Genomic DNA, 12,736 nt, shown 5'->3' with positions numbered 1-12,736 from the left:
TTTGTTTAGAGTGACCTTCTCTTAGATGGATTGCCTCACAGGGCTGACGAGCTCCATCTGCCCGGGGGGCCGGGAATCGAACCCGGGTTGCAGCGGTGAGAGTCCTGCACCCTAACCACTAGACCACCAGAGGCCCCTATTATATAAAGGCTTAATGAAAATTATTAGAGCCAAGAGCCACGAGGAAGAGATTTTTTTTTCTTTTTTTATTTCTTAAATACAAGGTTTTATTAAATGTATTTTTAAATTGCTTTTTAAATATAATCTATTATTAAACTGCACATTTGGAATTTTTAACTACTCCTAGCAAAGGTTGTAGTGCTGGGAATGTGACCTTGTTGTACATTCAGATGGATGAGAAACTGTGGTTATGAGAGATACTATTTATTTGCTTTTCATTGTCTCAAAAATTAGTGCTGATGTGAAGTGCTGTGTGGTGTAAAATAATAGATGACAGATTTGTCCCCAAATGCAAAGCAGTGGGGCAGAAATGCAGCCCATTACTGGTGTAACCACCAGAACTGCTGTTCTCCAAGGTGCAGCAGTGCCCAAGACAGACAGACATGACGTTCCCTTGTGGCAACCTCAGTGCAGCCATTTCCTTCTGCCAGTCTTTGACTCCGGATGGGAATCTTTTAGCTGTGTGTGGGCCATTCCCACAGGATTGCAAGCTTTTTTGCACCTTGTTTCTGCAAGAGAAATACCTCTGCCAGAAGTGAGCATCCTATGATGTTCACTTCAAGAGGTAGAGTAGAATAATAGAAAGTAGAAACTTTTTTACTTTTTTTTTTTTTTTAAGTATCGGTTTGGCACATTTTTAAGACAAAACTTGGAATCCACTGAAGGAAGATACACAATGATATCCTCAAATAACATTTCCTCCCTGGTGTTGTCCCAGATAATGGATTTTCTCTTAGGAGGCACTGGTCAGGCTTCCATCTCCTGCAGTCTTCACATACTGCCCTCAGTTCCTGTTCATTTCGTGCTGTAATGTACATATAAATATTCTCATATTTTTTAGAGTTCCACAGCATTCCAGTATGGAAGTATTGTTTAGTACTTTAACATGACCAGCTTGCTCCCAAGTTCAGATTTTAGGAAATAACTTCAGACTTCTTTCTGCCACCAAAATTTTCAGAGGCAGGTCTGAGTCCTCCTAATTCAGATACTCCATTGTACAAGCTCTTGATATTCCCGTCTTCATAATTCTTGTCTTTATAATCTAAAGCATGTTGTAGCTCTCACTTTTTAAAAAATCATCTTATTTTAAAGTTCCTGTAATAACGTATGAGATCTGGTGATTGGGAAGTGGATTCACGTACAAATTACTTTCAGAACTTACATAAGGCCATGCTGAATTTAGATCAAACCAACCTTCTCCAGTGGTATTTGGGGGGAAAAACTAGCTCTTTTTCTTTTTTTGTTTGCAAGTCTTTGTCAGTACTGTATCATTTGTTAAAATTACTCAGAAAATACGGTATATGAAGGCACCTGCTGTGAATTTCTGTTAGCACAAACATACCATGATGAGAAAAACAGGGATATAATAAGGCTTTTTATGATCTTTACGAGATAAGCGTAAGTTTCAAATTATGATCCCCAAAATGAAACTCTGGGAAAGAATCCACTCTACAAAAATACAACCCATGAAACATCCATAACAATTATTTATTGTAATTATGTGTTATTCAGATACCAAAATAGTACTTGCTGTATTTGGGAAAAGCAGGTCTGAGCCCCAAGTCTCTGATCTAAGTAATGCAACAGCAGAAGAGATGGCAGCAGATGAAGTCCAGGGAAGTCTGAGATGCACAAAAGGACTGGAAGGCTCAAGAAGCTTCACTCGGTGCAGAGCCACCTTGTTAATGCTTTTTGAATTAACCATCTTGAAGAATCAGAATTCTTTTAAACAAGTTTAAGTTTCATATGGATGGATTTCTTGGCCTTCCTAAATATGAATAAGTGGGAACCTGAGCTGAGTTAGCAAAAGTTGGTAGGAAATAACTGTCTTCCTTTAATACCAGCTCTCCCAACCCCTCAGCAGATCAGAAGTGGACAAGTAAGAATCAGGGGTGACTCCAACCAAGGGCAGAACATGGCATAAAACTGTGAGCCTTAAAACAATGTCAGCATTATAATGGCCAGTTAAAGCACTAGACTTGTGAGTCATCATGAGAAAGAAACATAAATGGTAAAACTTCATATTTATTTTGACAACCAAACTGTTTCCCTTTATATCTCAGCCCAGCTGCCTAACAGCTGTGGATGTACCTTGTAGATCCTCTCATGGCCGTTGTGTCCCATGGATAAAGCCAGCACTTTATGCTGGGGCTGGGGGCCCTAAAATGCTTTAACCTCCCCTTGAAGCTGAAGGGGAACCTCAGAGTAGGGTGGAGGGGACGTCACCCTCTGGCACTTCTCCAACCTCTCTTTCCCCAGAGCACATGAAGAAGGGAGGACAGATGCTGGTGCTGCTGCACTGCAGTTGCTCCTCCCTGCAAATCCAAGCTTGGATGTTTCCCAAGGACTTTGAGGATGTTGTGTGTCCACAGCTGCTTCTCACCATTTCCTGGAGCACACAGCAGGCTGAGGGTTGGAATTTGTACCAGTTTCTGGGCAAAAGACTACACCAAGGTTATTTTGAAACATTGGGTTCCCATCACTTTTATAGGTGAAGACCCCCAAGGTCGAGGGCCCGTTGCCACCAGCTGTCTGAGTGCTGGAGCTTTTTGTGAGCCCAGATATTAAGTAGGGAAAAAAGTGAACTCTCACAGCACCTAGAAAGAGCTCTGCTGTACAGCAGTAGCACAGTCAGAACATATGGATGCAGGACTATGCAGGACCAGATGGAGGATAGTTGGGCTCTCCAACCCACCTGACACTGGTATAAAAAGTCACAGGGCTTTGTGGAGTGATTTGTGCTTTCCCTCAGCATAAACAAGTTGCTGTGCTTAGTGCTACAGCATTTTTTCCTAATCAGCTCTAGCAAAAACATCCTTGCTGCAAGTCTGTTAACTGTAAAGGCATTTCCGCTCTCAAAAGTTTTTTTCCAGTGGAAAAGATACAAAAGTTCTCTAATACCTATTGGTTTCCCTTTTCTTTTTTCCAATGCTGCATAAAAAAATTTCACTACACTACCTGGATTTACCATATTTACTTGATTTCAAATGAATCCTTCTGTTTTATCACTCTGATGTGGTAGTATGTCAGACACATCTCACAAGTAAGGGATGAGCCTTAGTTCTTATCTGAGCTGCCAAAGGAGAAGTTTGTTATCCCAGAAAAATTATTCAAAGCTCAGGTGTCAGTTTCTTCCATTCTTTGCCTACAGGAGAGGATCTCCACATAGGTTGTAAGAACAACTCCAGATTTAGGGGAAACAAATTATTTTTGTGTATGACATAACTAAGGATTGTATTGAATGCAATGTATGAGTCAACAGATGTTGTTACTGAACTTATATATTCAAAATTCACTGTGCTTATTTCCTTTCTAGCCTGAGAACCTGCTTTACTACAGCCAGGATGAAGAGTCAAAAATCATGATCAGTGACTTTGGATTGTCAAAGATGGAGGGTAAAGGAGATGTGATGTCCACAGCCTGTGGAACTCCTGGCTATGTCGGTAAGAGATTTAGTTATATTTTATTGAAAATTAAATAACACATGTTTTCTAGTGCTGCTACATGCTGCACATGAGATTTTACAGATATTCGATGTATTTCAGAACTTGATGGTGCTTTGTCTTGTGTGTTCTTTCCCTTTGGGTTGCGATCCTGTTCTGAGTTGGTGGGATTCACTTTCATGTGTTTAGTCCTTTGCAAAGCAAGTCTTTTCTAACACACTGCTTGTAGCTAAATCAGGAGCACATAAAGAATAGCCTCAAACTTATTGATTCTGCAACTATAAAATCAAGCAGCTTTTCCTAATGTAATGTATTCCTTTAATCATAAAGGATAGCGTTTTCCAGATTCCTCTGATAGAAGACAGTAAAATGAAAGATCTGCATTTACTCAGATATGTTCAGTAATCCTCTCTTACAACCACATTAAGTTACTGACTCAGATGACAGTATGCAAAAGCTCTTTAGATCCTCAAGCCTTCCTGGACATTATAAAATTGTTTCCTATCATTTATTCTTTGTTCTTCTGTCCATTTGTTAGTGGTTGTACAAGGCTACTGATTAGAAGGGTGTTTGCCAGCATTCTTTAAAAATAGCTGAAGTAGCTGAATGTGAGATTTATACAGCAGATGATGGTGGGGTCTGCTTGAGCAAAAATTATTTAAAAGGCTCACTTTGTGCACCAGACATCCAGCAAGCCTGTGCCTCCTACCATAACCCCCGATCATCAGCTGAGGTGGTAAAATTAATTTCTGGGGTGTCCATGAAGTCCATGAAAGTGAAAACAGCTACCACAGGGATAGATTTGTCTGAGATTTTTCCAGCAGGAACAACTGGATGTTTTCCAGCAGTCAGAGACTCCTTTTACTTAGCAGCTGGCACCTCACCTGTTTCCATAGTTTTTATAGTACCATGGTATGAGATTATGCTGTTATGACACAGACATACAGATTTGTCCCAGGTACCTTTTTCTGGGTATAATCTTCACGCTGCACAGACACAGTCTATCCTGATAACATCAGGAAAAGGAACAGATTTCTGTGCTTTCCCATCATGAAGCCATCAGCCCATCTTTGTTTTATTTTAAGACATATGAGTCAGGATGCTCTCTGCACAGCCTGGGTAGCTGTCTTGTGTAATCACACCAGACTGGAAATCTTCTTCTAAGCAGTAGCAGGAATTGAGCTGAGATAGCAATTTTCATAATTTTTGCTGTCGGCTCTTCTCTCCTTAACAAACTTGTTTTATTTTGTTCTGGAATGGGCACTGACTAGAATAAGTCTTCAGACACAGAGAAGCTCAGATATAATTTGCTGAAGTGCTGATGGAAATGAGGGAGTTTGACTGTGCTTGGGCACTGAGTGATCTCATATGGCCTCTCAGCGTAGCCATTTACATAAGAAAACTTACTATTTTGTAGAGGAAGCTCTCAGAGCCTGTGACACAAACTGTAGTGCTTTGAGAGATGTTTGAGAGCTCTCATTACTCATGGTCTGGGTGCTGATAGCTGCACAAGTGCCTCCAGGCCTGTTGTTACCTTACTGAACACAGGATTTACTCATCACAGTTCAAGAGGTCCCAGCCGCTTAATTCTGAAGTGCTGACAGGACTTTCCCCTCTCTCTCACAAAGCAAACATCTTCAAATATTTGTTCTATTTCTTTTCTTTTTTTTTTTTTTGGACAGGAACTCCTCTTTAGTGCTGTACTTTTTTTAATGTGATAGGTTGCTCAAACAACATTTTCCAAGCACAGAACACTTTTGTTGCCATCACTGTGGTGATGCCCCCAAATGGGTCTCCGTGAGTGTCACACCTGATGACATGGCTTCTGCATATGTGATCAGCAATTCGTCCACATCCAAAAGGTTTCCTGCCTTCCAATTTGCAGCACCTGCCTAGTGCCCTCAAATCAATGTAAGAGCCGTTCCTCCTAATGGCACAACATGAATACATGTCCTCAGCTGGGTTGGGGTAGACAAATGCCACAGTCCTGGCCCATAAAGTGTCCTGTCTGCCACCTCTTTTTGTGTTTTGTGCTTTTTTCCCCCCAAGATATTTTACCTAGGGTTAAATAACAGTTGGGGATCCATCACTCACATTGCATTTCCTGGTGATTTTCTTTAAAGATATGTGGAACACACCATTAAGATTTTGGTTAGTAATTGATTATTTTTCTCGGTTTAACTACTTTGTTTTTAAATTACTGGAAAAGAATTACTTGCATATCACATGTCAAAGGCACCCAGAGCTCTGTCAAGAAGTCATTAGCGTCCACTCCTATTTATACTTCATCTCCACAAATGGATCCAGTCAGATCCCACTGTGCAAAGTGTCAGACAAGCTTCTGACTTGGAAGCAGACCTGATCTTAACTCATGTCTGCTACCCAAGTATTTGAAAGTATGTAAACTCTTGTCCTTTCTGTCTTATTTCCCTGTTTAGGATATACTTTCAACTCTTTGTCTTTGAGTTTTTATCTCAGCTTTTCTTAGTTTCATCTACAAAGAGCTGTAGTATCCAAGACACTGAATCCCTGTTTATGTGGTTCGGAAATTCATTGAACAGGGAAAGTTGTAATTATAGTTAAATTCTTTAACAAATATCAATTTTTTTACTGAAAATCAAAGTATTACTTATCAAATTAGAGTATATCTAAAATGTGCATGACCAGTAGTGGATTAGCACTTTAGCTTTTAAAGCTCTGCCTGACAGATCAAGTTACTGTTACCAGGTCTGAGATCGTATTTTTTCAGGAGTTTTGTCAGAGATTTTAGTCCTCTGGTTAAAAGCTGATGGTTATGATAATTTAACCTAATTAGTTAAGCCACTTTTGGTAAGAGGACAATCTAAATGTTTAGTTACTGCGAAGGTCATCTGACAATACAATCTTCTCTAAGGAGGTCCCCCATTTTCTTATCTGCTTACTGCTCTTGTCCCCATTTTGTATGGAAAGAGTCTAGGTGATGAGCTGGGACTGGGCACCCAGCTTTTAGATAACACATAAATTGGGTTAGATGAGGTGGCTTGTGTGGCTCATTTCATTGCAAATTAGGTGTGTGGACTGGCCTACATGGATCCCACTCCATCATCTAAACTGGAGAATAAGTGATGCTTTCAAAACCCTGAGTGATGTGTGTGGTTATCAGCAAGACCTTAGTAAGCCATTAGTGATTTATCATTTTAAACATCATAGATTTGGGCTGGTCAGCTTGAAACTATTTATAATAACTCAATTTTGATGGAGGAACTTTTCAAACCTGCCTGAAGATGAGCCATCCCTGAGGTGTGTCCAGTTGGGCACCCACCAGGAGGTGACTCTAGTCACTCAGAAAATTCCTCTAAAGACGTTTTGGCTGTTTGGGAATCAGGTCTCACTGAGTGACTTTCCATGAGACCTGGTCCCTCAAAAGCTTTGGTTACTTCTGCGGATGGGACTTAGACTTGCAAGACACTTAGGAGCATTGAAAAGTTTGAAAAAAAAGTTAGAAAGCCTGTCTGAGGCAATCTGATCTCCTTTGCAGAAAGTCTGAATTATGAGCTGTGTTTGTGGCTGGCTAATATCTTAATCCTACTGAGATTTAAAATTCTTGCACTGAGTCCCAATCCAGCCTCATGTACTATTTTCTCGTACTTCCCTGTCGTACAAATTGGGCTGGACCATGGATATGTGGTTGGTCCCTGTACACCCCACCTCACTCACTGTTTCACTTTCTGTAGTGCTTTTATGAAAGGTCATTTCACAACATTCAGCTCTGCCAGAAATCCAGTTTCAGATCATACTAAAGCCACATGTTTCTCTTAGCCCTGCTCAAGACCACAGCATTTAAGTAAGCAATGGATTTCCATGTTGAATTTTGACCTCTTTGGTATCCTTTGCGTCAAAGGTTTGAAAACACTCAATAAGCCTTTGGAATATCCTTATTACGAAAAAGTTACCTCAGGAGCTGTTTAGGCAGTAACATGAGTAATAAAGTAAAAATAAAGCATGGGAACCACTCTGACCAGGGTTTGCTCAGGCATAAGCACGTGACAGAGTGATTTCTCAGCTACATTGACATATTCTGACACTGTGTTTGCTTGTGTGTGGTTGTGCCTGAGTTATGTCCCATGACAAATATCTAAATCTGACTCAGCAAAATGAAACAGGGAGAACAGGAGCACAAGAAGTCAGCAATACTGCACTGAAACCCTGATCTTCAGAAACAGTCTCAAACTTCAGTGTCTTGGCCAAACAGAACACAACAAACACTGGAGGACTGTGTGAAAAATGGACAGGAGTTGTTTTCATCCCAGGAGTCAGCAGAAGGAGAACACTGGTTTTGTAGTGAAGCTGCCTCATGCATCTCAGCCTGTTTGCACTGTGAGGAGACTCTGTAGGACAGCAGAGGAACTCACAGTGCTCTTGCACTCTTTGACTTCAGAAGGGGGGCTGAGTTGGCCCTTTGTGCCTCCAACCATCTTCTCAGTAGTGCTGGATTGTTCCTCTCTGTCCATCTTCTTGAGCTGGTGCTTCAGAAGTCCTAAGTGATGGGGCTGGCACCATTTCGCTTTGGTGTCCCTTATAAACTCTGCCCATATCTCACCTTCTCTCTTGGATTTCATGGCCATCCTGTACCTGTGCAGCCCATTCATGTTTCCCCTTCTTTACTTGCAGAATGTGCCTACGTGATGGAAACTGGCACATAAATATTTACCAGCTGAACTATTTGTCCTGGCTTGCACCAGGCCAGTTTGCTTGGTCAGCTGAGCCATGTCCCTGCCCAATGTGAGCACGTTATTTTAACCCTATTTAGATCTTTCAATTCATCCCACATTTACAGGTGATTTGTCACTCCTACAGGGAACTTCAAGGCCATTAACCTTTGTTCAAAGGCCTTCTTCCTTCTGGTGTACAGTGTGTGGGAAGCCATGTAAACCACAGAAAATAGCATTAGACTGAGTTCTTGTGGGACAGCCAAATCTGCTGGGAGTAGCACCATCATGGGAGTGAAGGAGAACCACTTTTAAGCAGAGGCTGTTTTGAAGAACAGGCACCCTCATGACTTGTACAGTGTGATCAACAGGCTTAAAGTATCAGAGCAATCCCCATCACCTGAGCTCTTTGCAAGAACATGGGTTGCTGTTTTTGGCACCCAGGCAGCTGCATTTTTAGGGAGCTTATTAGCATAGCTAATAGCTCACTGAGGGTAATGGCATAGTGTTCTGAAAGGATTCAAAATGTTCCTGGTCTGTACCTTTTTTTAAAACCTCCATTTGAAACGAGCACTTTAATTTTTTCTCTTATTAAAAGCAAAACACAACTAAACAAAAAAACCCCAAACCTAATAATAAAACAGCGGATCATCTGACCTGGGAAGCACATTTGATGAGGCCCTGGGACCATTATCCTGTCTGGTACCTGGCACACGTTGCTGGCAATAATGGTTATTCGGCCTGAAACACATTTCCTGGATATGGAGGAAGGGTCTAGGTTTTCTTCATTGATTTCCCTGTCTCTGGATGACTGTTGTGTAGCATTTGAGCCTTCAGTGATTCCCTAGGGATGTGTGATACTGGAAGCCTTTGCTCAGCTGGCATCTCCCCAGCAACAGAAATGGGAGATTTGACTTTCCCCTTCTCCTTACTGCTGTTTTGTCTCCTCAGCCGTCTGTGTTGATCCTTTAACGCTGTCAGATCTTGGATTTTTTTCATTGTGTCTCCTGCTTTTGCCTCTTGGCACTGATCTACCATCATTCCTAAGAGCTCCTCTGACTTGTTTTTCAGCTCATTAAATATTTCCGTCTCTCTGTGTATCAGATGATGCTGAGCTATCTTCTCCTGTTCCTGTTACATGTCTGCTTATTGGAACAAAAATCAAATCCAGCCATTTGGCCTTAAAATAAGTATTTAACACCCCTGCCTTTCTTCATTAAGGTTTACCAAAGGGGGGGTAATAGCCTCACATTTGCTCTGAGCAAATGGTGTTCTTACCTGCTTCACAGCCACCATCCACAGCAGCGTTATCAGTGCTCTTCACTACTTCAAAACAGAGAGAAATGCCTCAACAAAGCTTTGATGTTTTAAGGGGGAGAATCTTTATATAGTTCACATCCCCTCATCTCAGATTTGTTTTCTACTGTGTTAATGTGGCATATCTGTGTAATGTCGGGAGCTCACTAGGATCCCTGGTGCTTAGGAGACATTTGCATGATATTTTCTTTTGGAGTTATGAGACATATAATGTTTACCAGTCTTGAAAATTATGTTAACAGGAGCAGTCAAAGGTAGAAGAGATATGTGAATAAAATACTGGGAATTTGGAAGGACTGGAGAGTTGGAAGACATCTAATCTAATATAGGGACAGGGGAAAATTAACTCCCTTCTTCCTCATATTTTGTCACAAAATTCAGTCACAAGGGATGGAACAAAATAGGAAACTGAGTCTCCCAAATCCTATTTGATGCACATTTTGAAAAACATATTCTTTTTAGAGGAAAATTTGGAGGCAAGTTTTGATGAATCACGAAGGAAAGAGCCAGATTAAGGGACACAAGAATTATTTGGGAAAGTTGTCTTGAGCAACTTTGGGGAACGACTGTTTCATACACGGGAAATGAACATTTCCAGACTGTCCCAGCTTGCCAGGTTATCTGTGAGGCAGTGGCATGCCAGTGCTTTTTTTTTTTTTTATCCAGAGTTTGCCTTCAAATTCCCCCCTGATGGACTAACTAGCACCGAGCCAACAGACAGACCCTGACCTAGAGGAGTTACATTTTGGGCATCAGCTCTGGAGGTCGTCTGTATTTCCATAGCTTTGTCCCCTATTGTAGTAGGAGTATTTTTACCTTTATGTTGGACTACAGCAACATGCCCATGTCCTGGAACAAGGTTCCTGAGGCTGCTCAGGTATTGGGGTGCAGGTTTCTACCAAGCACCTGAGGTCGGGTTTGGAGCTGTTCATGCTTAGTACCGTGGAAAGAAACTTCCTTTGACATGTGGTGGATAAGTGTTGGAGTATTCACACATTACAACAGTGTATTAGGATTAACAATGTATGAACAGAACCATCCTTCTAATTCCTTATATATGCAGTGGTCCCAATTTGCTGGATAACTTGAAGATTGGGGGAATATTTAACCTGTGCTGCAGATTGGGGCATATCTGGCATATCCAAATCTTCAAGAGTCTTCGTAGTCTGGCTGCCAGCTATATTTGTATCCACATTCCCTTGGATTTTCTTCATTTTTGCAATGTTTCCCCACTGGAATTTAACCCTTCCCATCATTCTTCTGCTTGTGAAAAAGCAACCTGAATGCTCTTATCTGCCTCATGCACTGTCTTTCTTCAGTCCCTTCTGTAAGCTATCATGCCAAAGCACCAGAAAGTCTCTTCTGTTTCTCATTATTGCTTCCTGTTCTTTTCCTTGCTGGCAGTTTTGACCTTGATTTTGTTGGCTTGCCTAGCTTTAGAAGCTAAGTCTTTGAAGAGTCCTACCAGTACACCAGAGCATAGGTAGCAACTAAATGTGAGGCTCAAGTTTTAACACTTATATGTGGTTCCCAATTTTCTTTGCTGTTCTTCAAGTAATTAACGGCTTTGATGTTGGTAAGACTCCTATGAGAGGAAGGTGTAACCTCCAAGAAATATTTCTGTTGGGACTTGCCCCTTCATGACTTTTTTCCAGCACTAGAACTCCAAATTACTCAGAGGAAATACTGTGCTTTTTAAAGCATAGTGTGGCAAGTCTGCTTTAGGAATGCTACAATCAGTGATTTCTGGCATTATTGTGGACATTTTACTTTGAAAAAAAAAAAAAGCAAAAGCTTCTTTACATGAAACAGATTAGGGTCACAGGGTTTTAAAATTTATGTTTAAGCATTTGTACAGCAAACTCCCAACAGGGAAAATACAATACTTCAGGATTCCCCAAAAATACACCTTTTTAACTCTCACTAGTCTCGGATAGGAAAGCAGACCCACAAAGAGTTTCAGTAAATACCCAGGCTCTTGCTTCTTGCAAAATTCAGAGTATGGTGGCTGAAAGCTCAGAGGCAGAAGGCTCAGTTCCTTTGCGTGTGTCCAATTCCTGCTGCTTTCCATTTCTCCCTCTGATGTGTCTCTGTTCCCAGAGGCAGAAGGACAAATTACTCCTCCTTTCTCTGAAGTCCAGCAGGCTTTGAAAGGCAGCTGCTGGAAGAAATGGTGGCTGCTCTCCTTCCTCTCCTGCAGATGTAGTTTATCTCCTCCCTGACATGCTGCACTTTCTGAGCTGCCTCTGGAACTCTCTGGTTTGGCAGCATGATGTGGTGAAGCTGTGATGCTGTCAGGGGGAATGTGCATCTCTGCACCAGTGCAAGGCTTGACCTCATTTTCCTCCTAAACAGGGAGGTGATGACTCTCTGCCTCTCATGTATTTTCTGTGATTAGTTGTGTTTTCTGTGCCTAGAGACAAAAAATGGGGAGTTTTCTCCTCGTTAGGAGTCATCCTTCTTTGTAGGAATACGAGCTTCAAAAACCTCAGGACATTTACAAATGCAAGGGCTGTGTGTGGAGGGCAAAACAAAGTCTTGGGGAGCTTTAGGGTCCTGCCTCTTGACCGTACTCAAATATTTGTTCTTATAACATGTTCACGAAGCCTAGCCATGATGCTGATGATGAACATGTGCTTGCTTGGCTTTTTGTTTTTCAGCTCCTGAAGTACTGGCCCAGAAACCCTACAGCAAAGCTGTGGACTGCTGGTCCATCGGGGTCATTGCATACATCCTGTGAGTACCTGTTGGATTTTCAGTCATTGTCCCCCTTGGGACCTGCAGAATGTTCTCCCACCATAGAGTTACCTGCTTAGCCTGGGCCAAATTGTTAATCTCTGACACCTATGACCCAGGATAACATGAACTCTGGACAACTCCCAGCTGCATAAGGGCTGAAATTTGGGCACAAGTGGTAGGAAATGAACCAGTACCCTTCAAATGCCAAAATCAGTGCTCCCACCTGAACTACACTGTAGGCAGTGGTGTGGGCTTGCCCAGATTGTGACATTGTTGAAGTTATTATGTCCCCTGCTCAGATTAGCTTTGACAGGAAACAAATTTTGCTGTTTCCATGCAGCATAGCACCATGCCTGCAGGCATATCCCA

General features: G+C 41.7%; 1 protein-coding gene across 1 annotated transcript in view; it reads left to right on the top strand.

The window, feature by feature from the left end:
• The first annotated feature begins 563 nt into the window (after positions 1-563).
• Positions 564-12,736, top strand: part of LOC108493833 (calcium/calmodulin-dependent protein kinase type 1D-like) — a 44,511-nt gene continuing 32,338 nt past the window's right edge. The window contains exons 1-3 of the mRNA XM_017807717.1: positions 564-641; positions 3,497-3,623; positions 12,289-12,364. Coding sequence (XP_017663206.1) covers positions 564-641; positions 3,497-3,623; positions 12,289-12,364 — 281 coding nt within the window. The remainder of the gene's footprint in view (positions 642-3,496; positions 3,624-12,288; positions 12,365-12,736) is intronic.

Source organism: Lepidothrix coronata, unplaced genomic scaffold, assembly GCF_001604755.1.
Source record: "Lepidothrix coronata isolate B3197 unplaced genomic scaffold, Lepidothrix_coronata-1.0 Scaffold20, whole genome shotgun sequence".
NCBI classification, from domain to species: Eukaryota; Metazoa; Chordata; class Aves; order Passeriformes; family Pipridae; genus Lepidothrix; species Lepidothrix coronata.
The sequence above is the reverse complement of the archived record's forward strand: the minus strand, read 5'-3'. Positions and strand labels throughout refer to the sequence as shown.